Below are 17,977 nucleotides of genomic sequence, written 5' to 3' on the forward strand. Positions count from 1 at the left end.
GTCATTTTTTTTTTCCCGATTCAACTTCTCAATCACTTTTCGGCCAGGATCCAAAAATGTCAGAGCTGATGCCTTGTCACGCAGTCTAGATCCGGTGTCCCCCCCTGGAACCTCCATCCTCCATTCTTCAGCCTAGGGTGGTGGTGGCAGGTGTTTCTAACATGTTGGAATGGGAGATTCGGGAAGCCCAGTCTCTTGCACCTCCGGCTAAGCCAGTGGATAAACTTTTCGTGCCAGCTCAGTTTCGTCTCAAGGTCCTCCGAGAGTTCCATGACTCAGTTCTGGGTGGACATCCAGGGATCTCGGCGACCCGGAAGGCCATTGCTAGAGTATTCTGGTGGTCTTCTTTAGCCTCTGATGTTGGGGAATATGTGTCTGTATGTGATGTTTGTGCCCGTGCGAAAACCCCCCCATAACCGTCCGGCCGGGGAATTGGTACCACTGCCAATTCCTGAGAGACCATGGACCCATTTGTCCATGGATTTCATCACCAACCTTCCCCCCTCCAAGGGTAATACCGTTGTTTGGGTTGTGGTGGACAGGTTTAGTAAGCAGGCATATTTTGTACCTTTGGCAGCTCTACCTAATGCGGAAACATTGTCCAGATTGTTTGTTGAGCATGTGGTGCGGTTGCATGGGGTACCCTTGAATGTGGTGTCTGATAGAGGAGTGCAATTTGTTTCCAGATTTTGGAGGGCTTTTTGTAAGAGGTTGGGTATTGGTCTGTCCTTTTCATCCGCTTATCATCCAGAGTCTAATGGGCAGACCGAGCGGACCAATCAGTCTCTGGAGCAAATTCTGCGTTACTTGACCTCAGCCCGACAGGATGATTGGTGTTCTGTGTTACCGTTGGCCGAGTTTGCATTTAACAACCGCATTAACCAGTCTACGGGTACATCTCCCTTTTTCTGCAACTATGGGTTTCATCCACATTTTGGAGAATTTTCCCGTTTGAATTCTGAGTGTCCTGGGGCGGATGAGACGATCCAGCGGTTGGAGGAGGTATGGCAGGAGGTCCAGAGTAACATTACTAAGGCTCAGGATAAATTTAAATTTTTTGCAGACAAAAAACGATTCGCGGGAACAGTGTTTCAGGTTGGGGATAAGGTATGGTTATCCACCAAGAATATAAGGCTCAAGGTCCCCTCCGCGAGGCTTGGACCCAAGTTTATAGGTCCCTATGAAATTACCGAAGCAGTTAACCCAGTGGCTTTTCGGTTGCGTCTCCCGCCATCTCTGCGGATCCCAAATGTTTTCCATAGGGCCCTTTTGAAACCTGTGAGGTCCGGTGGGGAGGGACCATCAGCTTCCCCGCCACCGGTTTTGGTAGACGGGCAGTCCGAGTAGGAGGTGGAACGAATTGTCAACTCCAGGTTGGTCCATCGTGCCCTTCAATATCTGGTACATTGGAAAGGCTACGGTCCGGAGGAACGCTCGTGGGTTTCTGCTCGATCGGTTCATGCGGATCGGTTGGTTCGGGCCTTTCACGCCAAGTATCCTGAGAAACCTGGGGGTCCGGTGGCCCCCCATTGAGAGGGGGGTACTGTCATGATCCAGGACGGGGTTTCGCTTTGGCCCATCATGGTCAGATAGGGGGTTAATTGTTTCTGCCTCTCTCTGGCAGAGGGCGGCTATTTAATGCTCACTGGACCTGGGACCGGTGTCAGTTATATTCCTGCCCTCGGCTGAGTTAAGTGACCTCTTGTATACGTGTGCCTTGTGCCTGATAACTTGTTGCTTGTTTGGTTGTGATCTGGTTCTGTCCCTGTTACGAGTTCTGCCTGACCCTCTTGTACCGCACCGTCCTCTCGTGTATGACCCTCTGCTTGTGACTCGCCTGCTCTCTGCTCGTTCCTTTTGTACCGCACCGCCCTCTTGTGTATGACCTTTGGCTTCATCTGACCTCCTATCTGCTTGTCCCTCCTGTACCTCGTTCGCCCGTATTGTGTATGATCTCTGGTTTGCCCGACTCTGAGTGTTCTTCCATCTTAGCAAGCAGGACGCTAAGCCCCGCCCCCTTGTGGTCACATGACCGTAGGTCCCGTGCCTGCTTGCTAATACTTCAGCGTTCAGGTCCTGTGCGTCTGTACTTTCCAGCTGTTACTGTCCCTGGGACCCCTACAGCACTGGTGAGTCCCTGCTCAGTGAGGGCTGTACGCCGGCGCTGTCAGGATCCTTACAGGGATCATACCTCTATTGGGATCATACCTCTATTGTTCTATTTATTACCTTTAGTAACAATGGCATCCAGTGGGTTATTTTTTTTTTCCTTTAATGATAATTTGTAATACAACACTTTTACTGTTTTTCTTTTTTTTTTCTTAAAGAGAACGATGGAACGTGGGAGCACTGATAGCTCTTCCATGGAGAGTTGTGATTCAGGGATGGGTGGCCTCACAGACACTTCCAAAGACAGCCATTCTACTGAGGCAGAGGCGGGATATATGAAGATATTTACAGATACGATGCAGAAGAGAGGGTTAAAACTGCAACAGAAAACACTTAAAAACATAAAGCTACAAAGAGAACAAAAACAGAAATTAGAGAAGGAAGCACCGGCTGATCCACTGGCGCAGGAGTGGTTTAGCCATGACAAGTCCTCAGTAGACACAAGAGCTTATCTTCTTGACCGGTTGATGCCTTCAGTTATGCATGGTGTTGAGTCTCTTCTGAAAGAGTTGGAAAAGAAGAAAGTTCTTGAAGATGACCCATTTAAGTTTGACCCAGTTAATTATCTTGCAGAGTTCCTTATGAGACACAATCCTGGCTTCTTTTCTGGCACGGAGAAGTCGGCCTACACTCGAGGCTTAGAGCAAGTAATTGCTGATCTGAAAGACAATGTTTTTGATTTAGAATTTAACAGGTGAGGGCAAATTTATCTACCATAATAATTGTTTATTTTTAAAAAAAATGTTTTATAAACATGTTTTTTATAAATTTGCCTGCAGAAATAATGTAGAGGGGCCAAGATTTATAGTGAAGATTTTCGAACAAACCAAAGTTAGGCAACTGCTTATAAATCTTGTATTCTTAGTTTACACGCATCAGCTAGTATACAGTGCCTTGCAAAAGTATTCACCCCCCTAGAACTTTCAACCTTTTCCCACATATCATGCTTCAAACATAAAGATACCAAATGTAAATTTTTGGTGAAGAATCAACAAGTGGAACACAATTGTGAAGTTGAACGAAATGTATTGGTTATTTTAAATTTTTGTGGAAAGTCAAAAACTGAAATGTGGGGCGTGCAGTGGGGCGTGCAATATTATTTGGCCCCTTTACTTTCAGGCCAGCAAACTCACTCCAGAAGTTCATTATGGATCTCTGAATGATCCAATGTTGTCCTAAATGACTAATGATGATAAATATAATCCACCTGTGTGTGATCAAGTCTCCGTATAAATGCACCTGCTTTGTGATAGTCTCAGGGTTCTGTTTGAAGCACAGAGAGTATCATGAAGACCAAGGAACACAACAGGCAGGTCCGTGATACTGTTGTGGAAAAGTTTAAATCCGGATTTGGATACAAAATGATTTCCCAAACTTTAAACATCCCAAGGAGCACTGTGCAAACGATTGAAATGGAACGAGTATCATACCACTGCAAATCTACCAAGACCCGGCCGTCCCTCTAAACTTTCATCTCAAACAAGGAGACGACTGATCAGAGCTGCAGCCAAGAGGCACTCTGGATGAACTGCAGAGATCTACAGCTGAGGTAGAACAGTCTGTCCATAGGACAACAATCAGTCGTACACTGCACAAGTCTAGCCTTTATGGAAGAGTGGCAAGAAGAAAGTCATTTCTCAAAGACATCCATGAAAAGTGTTGTTTAAAGTTTGCATCAAGCCACCTGGGATACACACCAAACATGTGAAAGAAGCTGCTCTGGTCAGATGAAACATAAATCAAACTTTTTGGCAGCAATGCCAAACAATATGTTTGGCATAAAGGCAACACAGCTCATCACCCTGAACACACCATCCCCACTGTCAAACATGGTGGTGGCAGCATCATGGTTTGGGCCTGCTTTTCTTCAGCCGGGACAGGGAAGATGGTTAAAGCCAAATACAGGACCATTCTTGAAGAAAACCTGTTGGAGTCTGCAAAAGACCTGAGACTGGGATGGAGATTTGTTTCCAACAAGATAATGATCCCAAACATAAAGCAAAATCTACAATGGAATGGTTCACAAATAAACGTATCCAGGTGTTAGAATGGCCAAGTCAAAGTCCAGACCTGAATCCAATCGAAAATCTGTGGAAAGAGCTGGAAACTGCTGTTCACAAACGATCTCCATCAAACCTCACTGAGCTCGAGCTGTTTGCCCAGGAAGAATGGGCAAGAATTTCAGTCTCTCAATGTACAAAACTGATAGACACCCCAAGCGACTTGCAGCTGTAATCGCAGCAAAAGGTGGCGCAACAAAGTATTAAGTTAAAGGGGCCGAACAACATTGCACGCCCCACTTTTCAGTTTTTGACTTTCCACAAAAATTTTAAATAACCAATAAAATAAACTTCTCCACAACAGTATCACGGACCTGCCTGTTGTGTTCCTTGGTCTTCATGATGCTCTCTGTGCTTCAATCAGAACCCTGAGACTATCACAGAGCAGGTGCATTTATACGGAGACTTGATTACACACAGGTGGATTATATTTATCATAATTAGTCATTTAGGACAACATTGGATCATTTAGAGATCCACAATGAACTTCTGGAGTGAGTTTGCTGGCCTGAAAGTAAAGGGGCCAAATAATATTGCACGCCCCACTTTTCAGTTTTTGACTTTCCACAAAAATTTCGAATAACCAATAAATTTCATTCAACTTCACAACTGTGTCCCACTTGTTGATTCTTCACCAAAAATTTACATTTGGTATCTTTATGTTTGAAGCATGATATGTGGGAAAAGGCTGAAAAGTTCCAGAGGGCCGAATATTTTCGCAAGCACTGTATGTTCCCAGGATTATAATTCCCACCACCCTAAAACAAATACAAACACTTTTAAATAGTAAATATAAAATTAAACCTAGCACCTTACACATAACAACCTAAAGCCCCCGTTACACATAGCGATATCGCTAGCAATATCGCTGTAACGTCACCGATTTTGTGACGTAGCAGCGATATTGTTAGCGATATCGCTATGTCTGATATTTACCTCCGACCGGCTCCCCCGCTGCTCATCGCTGGTCGCTCGAGAACGTCCTGGATCATTTCTCGTCGGGCGCTTCCTGCTGTGGAGACGAGCGACGCGTGGATGCGGGCGGGAGGACGTCAGGATCGCCGCGTCTGACAGGTAATTAGCGACCCCCGACCCCTCCGATGTTGCTGGTGAGATCTGCCTGTGTGGCAGCTCACTAGCGACCACTTAGCGATGCACCAGCGATCCATATCGTTGTCGGGATCGCTGGTGCATCGCTAAGTGTAACGGTACCCTAAGATCTGCTACTCATAAAATGTCTTATGCTGGCCATACTATCTACAATGAATCATTCTCCAACTTATCATCTCAGATAGAGCCTGTGGTGGTGAGGTTAGGCTGGCGCTGCAGGTAGCCACCAGGTACCACTCCAGTTCAGTCCCAGGTACTGCAGCATTGACCCCAGGAGTCAAAGATGCAGGTATGGGACTTGGAGTGTCGGGCCGGATGGTATCAGGATCACTGGCAGTATAGATGCTGTTGTCAGTTGAGACCAAACGGGTTCAGGTTTGGACAGAATGACTGGTTCAGACACGACGGACTGAGGATCACTGGACAGGTACTGGTACAGGATCATAAAAATAAAGTTCTTTCAGCTCACCCCTAGTCAGTTCCCATGGAACTGAAAGATGAAGCACGGGATTACGTCTATGCCAGACGCCATGGAGAACAATTTCAAGAGAAAAGATCCAGCTTAGCTGCCAAAGAAATACTCAGCCGGTTGATACCAGAGGAAGAGTGCCACGTAGGGAACTGAACACATTTCGAACACGCTATGTGTTTTTAGACTCCGACCCACATTCAAATAAAGCGTCTTAATTTTACTTACCGAAGCTGTATCTTTTCACATGGAACTGGTACAGAATCGCAGAACCGGTGCAGGAATGGGGACCTGACAATGGTCCAGTAGTCTAGAGACAAACTAGCTACTGAAGTTTCCCTACAGGGGAGGGTGCCTTAAATACCTAATGTCTCCCAGCTAAAGGCTGGGGACACTTCGGAAGTGCGAGCTCTGCCCCTTTAAGAAGTTGGAAGCACATTGCCAAGATACCTGCGCTATGTGTGCAGGCCCTGGAAAATGGGAGCTGCGGCGGGAGCTGGAGCAGGAAATGCTGCCGAGCAGCCGTGGTGTTGATGTTGGCATCCCTACCAGGGAGAGAGACGTGAACCCCGCAGGAATGCCAGACCTGAAGAGCTGATCTGTACCTCTCAATATCAGGAGACTATGGGCCCGAATCATTGTTCTATTTGCGCCAGTTGTTGGTATTTTTACAGTTTTCATTTATCCTTACCTTTTCTTTGAATTTTTGCCTTTTTTAAATTCCATTTTATGTGTTCTCTTGCGCTATATATATATATATTATTTAAATAGTTGCAAACTTTGTTGCACATGTACTCCATGCCCCATCCCCCATTACCAGGAGTGATTTTTATGTATATTAGTTATTTTGTCACAATTTTATGTAATTTCATGGACTATGCAAATTATTGTGCTAAAAATGTGCAAAAAAAGATTAAAAGTATCAATAAAAACCAAATTTTGACTTTGCATAAAATTCACGTACTGTGTGTGTCATTTTAACGAGTTTGGGAAAAAAAGGCAATGAATACCACAAGACAAACAAGAAAAGGGACTTAAAAACCCGCAAATTATGAATCTCCCCCTATATGTAGAAAATTACAGACTTTGCTGAAACCATGAGATTTCAGGGAGAAGTAAAAGGTGGGAATCCATAATAGTAACTCCTGCATCCCACACCGTTATTTTTCCATGATTTATTCTCATTAAACAGGTTAACATCATTTTAGTTCTGTGTGGTGCTTTTAAACTGTAAACCATGTATCTCCCAGTACTTGCAGATATTATTCATGGTATTTGGCTTTGGGTTTCTGTCTTAATTTCTCAATATTTTATGTTATTGACTTTGAGGATATTGTAGATAATGCTTTTCACTGCATTGGTTATGACTTTCTTCACTGCAGGCTTGGTCAGCTAAAAGAGGAGCTGAAGGAAAGCCAAAGTAATAGAGTACAATTGGAAGGCATCCAGACAGAAGTGATGGAGAAGAGGAAAGGAGCCTTGTCCCTGCAGTTCCAAGAATGGACCCTGGATGTTAATGGCAGGATTCCTCTTGCGCTGGTGAGTGTAGATATACATGGACACAGACATGATATCACTGTCACATGCAGGGTCACCATCAGGACATTACTACCCTTACTGGTGCATGTGGTCCAGTGAGCAGAAGCAAAGAGGGGTGCAACATGTGCACAGGCGCCCAAGAGTTAATGGAGCCCATTTTCATCTCCAAAACAGGTGGATTTGTACATTATGATGAACTATTGTACTGCAAAGGACCCATATGTTGTCCTTGCATAGGGGCGCTTTACTGTCTGTGTCCACCAGTGGATTGGCTGCTGACGTCAGCGCATACGTCACCGGTGTACGGCGTCAATGCCATGCGATGGCGCTTCTGCGCCACATATCTAGAAGAAAGAGGATGCCGCTGGAACCCAGCCAGTTCCAAAGAATTTTTTTTTAAATTTGCTTGCACTGAAATGCCGCAATGTAGGGGCTAATTAAGGGATATTATTACTGCAGTGATGTGTTTTGTTTTTAAGGATACTGTTTTCAATGGGGGGGGGGTCCTGTTACTTTGCAGGGCGACACTATGTCGCTTTTTTTCTTTATCTGGCGTAGTTTAGAAGTTGGGGAAAAATTGTGTAATGTGTTGCCTGGCTGGAAGGAATGATAGCGATCTCCGCTGAATAAAGAAGATGACACTGGTGAGTTAGTGTGTTACCTGTACACTGACACTATACACTGTATACAGAGGTCCTGTATATAATAACACTTATGGAAATATTAGTATTGTGGTTTTTTTTTTTTTTGATTAATGATCAGTAATGTAGTATTTGGCCACTATGTGTTGGTAATATTATTATTATTATTATTATAGCACCATTAATCCCATGGCGCTTTACATATGAGGAGGGGTATACATTATGAAAAACAAGTACAGTAATCTTAACAATACAAGTCATGACTGGTACAGGAGGAGAGAGGACCCTGCCCGCGAGGGCTCACAATCTACACAGGATGGGTACAGTAAGTGAGTGTATATCTGGTCGTGCAGCAGTTAGGTGGATTGGTGGTTACTGGAGGTTGTAGGCTTGTCGGAAGAGGTAGGTCTTCAGGTTCCTTTTGAAAGTTCCCACAGTAGGCAAGAGTCTGACATGTTGGGGTAGAGAGTTCCAGAGTAGGGGGGATGCACAGGAGAAATCTTGTATGCGATTGTGGGAAGAGGAGATAAGAAGGGAGTTGAGAAGGAGATCTTGTGAGGATCGGAAGTTGCGTGCAGGTAAGTACCGAGAGACGAGGTCACAGATGTATGGAGGAGACAGGTTGTGGATGGCTTTGTATGCCATGGTTAGGGTTTTGAACTGGAGTCTTTGGGTAATGGGGAGCCAGTGAAGGGATTGACAGAGGGGAGAGGCAGAGGAATAGCGGGGGGACAGGTGGATTAGTCGGGCAGCAGAGTTTAGAATAGATTAGAGTGGTGCGAAGAGTGTTAAAAGGGAGGCCACAAAGCAAGAGGTTGCAGTAGTCGAGGCAGGAGATGGTTGGTTGAAGAATGAATGGATCCGGGAAAGTCAGCAGGAAGTGGAAAGGGCTTGTATATGTGTTTTGAAGGAGAGATCAGAGCCAAGGATTACCGCAAGGAAGCAAGCTTGTGGGACTGGGGAGAGTGAGCAGCCATTTACTTTAATGGATCGGTCTGTTGGGGGAGTAGCGTGAGATGGGGAAAGATGATAAATTCTTTTTTGTCCAGATTAAGTTTTAGAAATCTCACGGAGAAGGATGAAATAGCGGACAGACATTGTGGGATTCTGGTTAGTAGGGAGGTGATATCTGGTCCAGAGAGGTAGATGTGTGTGTCATCAGCATAGAGGTGATACTGAAAGTCACGAGATTCTATGAGCTGTCCAAGGCCGAAGGTGTAAATGGAGAAGAGCAGGGGCCCTAGGACTGAACCGTGCGGGACTCCGACAGATAGGGTTGAGGTGAGGAGGTGGTGTGCGAGTGGGAGATGCTGAATGTCCGGTTGTTAGGTATGATGAGATCCAAGACAGGGCAAAGTCTGTGATGCCAAGAGATGAGAGAATCTGTAGTAATAGGGAGTGGTCCACTGTGTCAAAGGCAGAGGACAAGTCCAGGAGGAGGAGGACAGAGTAGTGTTGCTTGGCTTTGGCGGTTAGTAGGTCATTGATGACTTTTATATGATTTGGTCATGGTGTGGTGGTATTTGTTCTTTGGGTATTATTCGGTCATTATGTGGTAGTAACATGTGATCTGGTCATCATGTGGTGGTATTTGTCCCTTACATGTGGTATTATTTGGTTACTATGTGGAGGTAATATGTGGTCTGGTCATGGTGTGGCTGTATTTCTTCCTTGTATGTGGTATTATTCAGTCACTATGTGGCGAATACGTGATCTGGTCATAGTATGACCGTATTTGTCCCTTGTGTATTGGGTATTTTAAAAAATATTTAATAGGTTATAGTAGAGTAGGGCCCTGCTGAAAGTCCATCTTGTTATGGTGGCGGCTTAAAAAATCTTTTGGCCAAAATAAAAGCTCATGGCTTTGTATGTGATATAATGATCGATGGGAACCGTTAATTTGTGATTGGTGAGGATGTGGTGCAGAAGTGGAGTTTTTCCAAGAGTGGGCAATGGGACTGTGGAAGGTTCGAGGGGTGGAGGCGGAGCTGGGTGGGAGCCTGGGGAGTCTCGAGGGGGCCAAAAATTTTGCCAGTATGGAGCCCTAAAATTCCTGTTGAGAGCCCGGATCACATGAAAAACTGATCAATATATTTTTTTATTTCCCTTTATAAATTACAGTTAACTCTAATTAATAGATATTGTCACGCTCGCCCCTAGGCTGATTGGTGCGAGCTGGGGGGTTGTGGCCCCACTGTGCCACAAACCAGACTACCCTGGAAGGGGCGTGACTACGACAGCTGCCTCGGTCTTCACTGGAGCCTCTGATGGTGAGGTCAGGCTTGTTCGGCAGGTAGCTGCTGTGTGCCACTCCAGGGTGGTGTCTGGCTGTGACTGCTGATCCCGCTCGGGAACAGGAAACCTGGACAGGTGCGAGTGACAAGCAGGCTGAGACACAGGGCAGGCAGGCATGGCTTGAGACTTAGGGCAGGCGGGCACGGCTTGAGACACAGGGCAGGTGGGTGTGGTGTGCGAAGGAACAGGTAGGGTCCTGTTCACACAGCAGGAGCGGGTACTGGCTGGAAGGAATGGAATATGGAGGAACAGGTAGGGTCCTGTACAAATAGAAGGTGCAGGTACGGGTATGGATAGGAGAGAGTGGAATATGACAAAAAGCAGGAGTTCGGAGTAGGCGGAGCTTGCAAGAGTGCAAGGTAGGCGGAGCTTGCAAGAGTGCAAGGTACAGACAGGGAGGACACAGGGAACGACACAGCAGGGAAAGGAACTACAGACAAGGAGACTGACAGAGAGAGGTAAGACAGAGTTCAGACAGAGACAGTACAAGACAAGGTACAGGGACCGAAGGATACAGGGACCGAGATATGCTGCTTCTTGGAGGGCGAGCAAAAAGTACCAGGCAAGTACTCAGACAAAGCTAGGACAAGACAGGGACCAGGATATAAGCCTCCTGGCGGGCACTCAGAGTGTACTAGAAATGCTAGGAGTAAAGCCTCTCAAGGAAGGCAAGACAAAGGACAGGGCCTGGCTTCCTCAGTAGCAAGGCGCTGAGTATAGACATTGCACAGGCAAAGGTTAGTGGGTGTGGCGACCCTATATAGTAAAGGGCTCCAGGTGATTGGTCGGGGACAGATTAGACCGCTGGACCCTGACTGCATAAGAAGCAGAGAGGTCAGGCGCCGCCCCCCTATACACACAGTCAGGAAACATGGAGAGCAAGCAGGAAAACAAGAGGCATAGCGCATGGAGCTGGCAGCAGACAGAAATCACCGCATGACCTGGAGCAGTGAGTAAGTTGGTGTGCGGGGATGGGAGGCCATGCAGTGATGCCAGCAGGGTTGTTACAGATATAAAAGCAACACTAAGATCATCCCTCTCTCCTCCCAAATGAGAAATATTCATCAGGGATAAAAATGATCTTTATCACCTGAACTAGGGGGAATTCTTCAGTTGTGTCTGTAAGGCTGGAGAAATAATGTGGCCTGGAAACTTGTTTTGGTGGAAATGCTTTGGGGTATTATTGATATTTACATAATATTTGTGTGTTTCCCATTGAATCCAGGAACAAAGTGCCTTAAAATCATTTTTTGAAGTAATTTTTCAACTTGCAGAAGATAGCAAACCAGGTAAGATTCACTAATTGGAATATTAAATGGATCCTGTCACTAAAATCTTGCTGCTTGAATTACAGGCAGGATGAATCAGACCTTGGCTGCCTGATTGCAGCCAACTATATCATTTTCTAAAATGGGAAAATGTATTTTGAAAAACTGTTCAGGGACCATAGTCGGAGATGAGACAAGACCCGGCGCGGCCCCTGGCCAGCTTCTCTCTCTGCACCATTCTACTTGACAAAAAAAAAAAAAAAAATCGAACTATAGTCAGCTCACCCTTCTGTGAAGTCTTCATTAAGCAGCTGGCACTCCGTAGAGCAAATGTACCTGGGAAGAGAAAAAAGATCTTGATGAAGACTGTTATGTCAAAACGTGTCATCTGTTTCTGAAGTGTTTTTCCACATGCCCGGCAATCCTGTGCCATTCATGTTTTAACCTAATGGATTAAAGGTTATATTTTAGTGTGCGATCTACTCGCTGTTTTTTTCCTTTTTTATATTCTACTTGACAGGTCCTTATGTACTCACATGGGAGAAACCTGTCAATTACCTGGAGCAGTGCAGGGTGACGCTGGCCGGGGATAGGGACAAATCACATCTCTCTATAGTCCCAGACTGGCCTGTCAAACTAGGTTTTCTCTGTGGCATTTCAGGCACATCGGTCATCGATCAGGCAGCATAAATATAATGGCTGTTTCTCTATAAAATATCTGCCTTGTTTCAATTAAGCTTTCTCAATTAACATTATTTACATATAAAACCAATTCAGGGAATTCCCCAGGTTTATGTGGATCAATGGGCTACTGGAAGAAATTATCTTTATTCCTCCCGGCAGCCTCCGTCTCTGTCACCGTTCAAAATATAATAAATGGCATCTATAACCATGCTCTGACACTGACTGACAGCCAGTTCATCTATGCCAGCTATCAGTCAGTGTTGGGGCGTGGTTACAGCCGCCAATTACTATGTACTGAGAGGTGACTGATGCTGCGACCGGCCGGGCCGCTATGACTGAAAGCCAGAGGTGGCCAGGAGGAATAGAGTTAATTTCCTCCCGGCAGCAGAGATTTCAGTGCTGTGGCTACAAAGCTTTAGAATGATATTAACCTACAGATTAACACCATATCTGCAGGTTAATTGAGTTTGAGATAAGACAAGTTCCCTTCAAAATTTTATGTCAGGGTACAGTTATGAAAATTTCTTGCATAGTATGGCGCCACCTGGTGTTCAAACTATATAGCAATGTGCAAAAATTACTGCTGGTCGCACATGCTCGGTCACTCTCCTCACAGCCAGTTCTCTGCTTAGTGATTCCCTGTCCACTGCAGAGTTGCCAATATACAGTAAATAGCCTTCTGCCCTCCTTTCTACTGACCGCTCTGCAGAAAAGAGGGGCTCACTATGCAGACAGCTGACTTTGAGAAGAATGACTGAGCATGTGTGATTGGCAGCATTTTGTGCACGTGCTATAAGCCATGAACACCAGGTGGCGCCGGATCATTTTTAACAGAAAATCTTGTTTATTGTGTTTTAATGTATGTAATAGATGCGATATGTAATAGGGAGGTCAGTGTCTGGCTACATGTGTGTGTGTGTATATATATATATAATATATATACATACACACACACACACACACACAGATATCTAATAAATCTTTGATTTTGTTTTGGTAGTAAACAGTAAAGACCTGGTGACTGCAGACACAATGGAACAGAAGTTAAATGAAGAAGAATTTATAGAGGTGAAAAATATTTCCATCTGTCTGTTTTCTTTTTGCATTCATTATTTGATACCCAACTGCCTATTTATATCTTATACAAGAATGTATGCTAAAAAATATACTGCGTATCTGTAATTTACATGTATGCCAGTGAAGAAAAATTTGTTCGTGCAACCATCAATCAAACCGAACTTTAAAGGAAATCTGTCAGCACATTTTTACATGTAGAAGTAGCAGTACGGCTGTATAGGTAATGGTCTCCGAACAAAAAAATTACATTTTTTTGTGGATATCAGTCCAAAAAAAAACTAATGTAGATGCTGAATGTAAATCAGGCTGGGAGTGCACTATGGGTGGGTCACTACCCTTACAAAAAGCAGATGATTTATTGTCTCGCCCCCAGTGCACTTCCAGCTGGATTTGCAAATGGCTTCTATACTAGATTTCTCATGACTTGCACATTGGATCTCAGCCGGGTCAAGCGCTCATACCGCTACTTCCTTGTGTAAAAATGACCAGACGTTCCCATTTAGGCCTCTTTCACACATCAGGTTTTCGCCGTCAGGCGCGATCCGGCGCTTTTGACAGAAACCAGATCCGGCGAAATGCAATGCCGGATCCGGTTTCCCCCCCATTGACTTGCATTTGCGCCGGATCGCGCCGGATGGCCATGCGTTTCATCCGGTTATCGCCGGATCCGGCAATGTGTCGCAATGTGTCGCGATCCGGCGTCTGGAAAAAACGTCTACTGTAACGTTTTTTGTCTCCGGCGAAAAAGCCGGACACGCCGGATCCGGCGCGTCCGGCTTTTTCACACAATGAAAGCCTATGAGCGCCGCAATGCGCCGGATCCGGCGAAAGCCTGATCCGGCGGCCGGATCCGGTTTTTTGGTCTGAGCATGCTCAGTAGCTCTGCCCACAAGACATATATAAAAGCAAGACAGTGGGACCCACAGCCACACCCAACATGCCACCCAAGACAGCAACCAGGCGCAGGAGAAGGCAGGAGACCACTGCAGCACCATCCGCACCACCACCACCCCAAATGGAGCAGCAAATAGAACATGCTGAGGAGGGGAGGCCAGCAGCAGAGGAGAGACGGTAATTATCAAATAACCCATTCCTCCAAACTAGGGCTATTGAATATCAAGATATTCATTGGCCCTTTGTTTCTCTTTATTCAACAGCCGCCCAATAGATGCAGCAGCAGCAGCAATGGCAGCAGCTTCAACACCACCCACAGGCATGGAGTATGGCCACCAGGAAGACAGCACATCATCTTCTGGGAGCCCTCCCTCGCATCGTCAGCGTTTGACGGTAAGTTTTTATTTCCAAAATCCATCTTCTCTGTAATATATGTCTATTCATGGCCTTTTATTTCAAAACAGGAATCACAAGATGAAGAGGAGCTCCCAGAAGAAGAAGGAAGGGGTGGACAGACACCTGGAGTGGGCTCACAATTGGTAAGTTTTTTGCATCAAACGCAGAAACACAACATCACACTACACACAACACATAGAAAACAATGTTCTGCAGACCACACACAGCAAACAAATGCCTACATCCAAAGACATAACTTTTTTTGTTTTCTTCTCTAGTCTTCCCAATCTGGTGCTTGGCCAAGAGGTGCTCGCAGTGCCTCCCAGGGTCGTCGGCGACAGCAACGCGGCAGTCACCAGCGTGTAAGTATAAATATTTTTGCTTTGTTTTTTTGCACTTTTTATTTCATTTCTTTTGTGGAGGCTAATTATGTTATTTTTGTCTTTTTCTTTAACAGCCTTCACAGCGTGCTCCCGACTCTGACGTTGAGGATGGAGGGATTGATATGGACCGCCTCATCGATCTTGTCAGAGAAAGGGAGCCGCTCTGGAATATGGCTGACCGCCGCCACGCTGACCTGATCGTTACCCGACGACTCTGGGAGGAAATCTGTTCGCTCCTTGTTGGCCGCTGGGAGGACCTCGATGTTCGGGCCCAGATTACAGAGCGTAAGTATATACAGTACCGGTTGCTTGATGTAAACCAGTGTTTCCCGAACTCCAGTCCTCGTGGTCCCCACGGATCATGTGTTCAGGATTTCTATTTACTATGGAAATCCTGAAAACATGACCCCTGGGGACCATGAGGACTGGAGTTTGGGAAACACTGATGTTGTATACTAACCACTCCTTTCTCGTTTCAGGGAACAGAATTGTGAATCGGTGGCGGTCTGTGAGGGATCGTTTCAAGAAGGAGTTCAATAAAGAGATGCGGGCCCCGAGTGGATCTGGAGGACGCAGGAGCAAGTACAAGTACGCAGAAGCCCTGTCGTTCCTCCGTGAAACAATGGTCACCAGAAGGTAAATATTACACACCACATGTGAAAAAAAATGTTAGATGTAAAATTTTTTTTCAGCCAGGGCCATACCATGTCAGTATTTTAATTGTTTTTTTTTCTCTTTATTCCACAGCACGGTGAGCAGCACTCGGGAGCCTGCACGATTGGACCCTTCTGAGGCGATCCCTGAGGAGACCGGCACCGAGGGACACTTCGACCGCCCCGGTACATCTGCACCTTCCCAGCCTTCCCACACATTCGACCCATCTGTCCCATCCACCAGCACAGGAGTATCGTGGCCGCCTACATTACATGAAGCTGCTGGTGAGGAGATCGCTTTCCCTTTACCCCACCCTTCTGCCCCTGCCACCTCTAGTACACCTGCGGGTACTGGGCGGCAGCGACAGAGGGGTCAGGAAAAGACTTATGCGCCAGAGTTCTTGCATCTGAATGCATCTTTCCAGAACTGTCTAAAAGTCTTGTCAGAGCAAATCTCCGCAGGCTATCAGCAGATCAACTCCAGCATTCTGGAGGTGAAGACACTTCTGCAAACCATGCATTCAGAAGCAAGATCTTCGCCAAACCACACCTTTTTCAGGTCTGCTGTGGAGCGCATGGAAACGCTCTCTCCTGCCCAGCAGATGCATGTAATGCATTCATGCCACGCTGCTCTCCAGCAAGTTACCTCCCAACCTCCTCCTCCTCCTCCCACCACAGTAGTTTCTCCACCTGCACCCCCTCCAGCCACTTTCCATCCTCCCCCTCCTATTACATCTACACCCCCTCCAGCCACTTTCCATCCTCCCCCCCTATTACATCTACACCCCCTCCAGCCACTTTCCATCCTCCCCCTCCTATTACATACCATCCACCTCCAGCCACTTTCCATCCTCCCCCTCCTATTACATACCATCCACCTCCCCAGCACCATCCACCTCCCCAGCACCATCCACCTCCCCAGCACCAGCCACCTCCCCAGCACCAGCCACCTCCCCAGCACCAGCCACCTCCCCAGCACCAGCAACCTCACCAGTACCAGCAACCTCCACAGTACCTGCAAACTCCCCAGTACCAGCAACCTCCCCAGTACCAGACATCTCCCCACTTCCAGCAACCTGCCCCATACCAGACATCTCCCCACTTCCAGCAACCTGCCCCGTACCAGACATCTCCCCACTTCCAGCAACCTGCCTCGTACCAGACATCTCCCCACTTCCAGCAACCTGCCCCGTACCAGACATCTCCCCACTTCCAGCAACCTGCCCCGTACCAAACTCCTTCCCCATACAACTTGCCATCAACATCATCTGCTCCTACAGTCCCTGCCCAACCCTCCACTCCACCACCCACCACCTCTTCTGCTTCCCACATGTCCACCCATTCTGTAGTTTTTTCCACACCTTCACCTCTAACTGTTCCTTCCCCACAACGATCCCAGTCCTCTCTCCACACTCCCAGTGTCGAAGTGTCCCGCAGCCCCTACAGCAGTATTTCCACCACACACTACACAGAATTATAATGTGTGTTTTTAAATAAAAATGACCAGTTTTATGGTTTCAGTTTTATAGTTTCAAATTTTTATTAAACATGTTTATTAAAATTTTAAAAAAGTTTACTAAAAAAAACATTTTTCAATAAAAGTTAAATTATTTTACACTGGTTGTCTGTCATTTCTTTCTGCGGCGAAAAAGGTTAAATACAGGGTATTTAAAAGGTGAAATGGTATTCAAAACTAGGTATATAACTGTGGGTAAATTTTAGCTTTTTGCCACAGTTGTGTTCCTGGTTGTGTTTGAAGCAAAGTATTTCACCTAAAAAGTTGTGTTTATTGTTGGTGATTTCCTAACAATGTACACAACTTTTGTTAAAAGGTGAAATACTTTGCATAAAACACAACCAGGTACACACCTGTGGCCTAAAGCTAAAAATAGAGACCATGACAAGATAGCCAACTTTGGTTGGCAAAGGTATATACTGTTGGTACAGAAGGTACACAAGTTTGGGGCACAAATCTTTCACACTCTGTCATCCTGCCAGTGTACTCTGCCTTGAGGTGACATAAAGTATAGTGCAAAATTGCCCCTCATTACTGAAACCGTCACAGAACTTCTAGTGGTAATGTCATGGTAATCTTGCAAGGTGGTTTCTTCAGAGGTGTCCTCAATGGAAATGGGTTCCTTGCATATAACAAAATTGTGGAGTACCACGCACGCTTTGATCACCTCGTCCACAGTTTCTGTCTTGAGGTTGATCGCAGTCAATAGGACCCGCCATTTGGCTGTCAGAATACCAAAGGTACATTCAACCATTCTTCTTGCTCTTATGAGGCGGAAATTAAAAATGCGTTTTGGTCTTGTCAATCCTCTGCTAGAGTACGG

The 17,977-nt window shown here is 45.9% G+C and overlaps 1 protein-coding gene across 1 annotated transcript in view; it reads left to right on the forward strand.

The window, feature by feature from the left end:
- EFCAB5 (EF-hand calcium binding domain 5) overlaps window positions 1–17,977 on the forward strand; it is a 110,012-nt gene that overhangs the window by 11,892 nt on the left and 80,143 nt on the right. The window contains exons 2-5 of the mRNA XM_073565427.1: window positions 2,328–2,863; window positions 7,191–7,347; window positions 11,509–11,572; window positions 13,236–13,303. Coding sequence (XP_073421528.1) covers window positions 2,328–2,863; window positions 7,191–7,347; window positions 11,509–11,572; window positions 13,236–13,303 — 825 coding nt within the window. The remainder of the gene's footprint in view (window positions 1–2,327; window positions 2,864–7,190; window positions 7,348–11,508; window positions 11,573–13,235; window positions 13,304–17,977) is intronic.

Source organism: Dendrobates tinctorius, unplaced genomic scaffold (assembly GCF_039654945.1).
Source record: "Dendrobates tinctorius isolate UK_male_01 unplaced genomic scaffold, ASM3965494v1 ptg000016l, whole genome shotgun sequence".
Taxonomy (NCBI): Eukaryota; Metazoa; Chordata; class Amphibia; order Anura; family Dendrobatidae; genus Dendrobates; species Dendrobates tinctorius.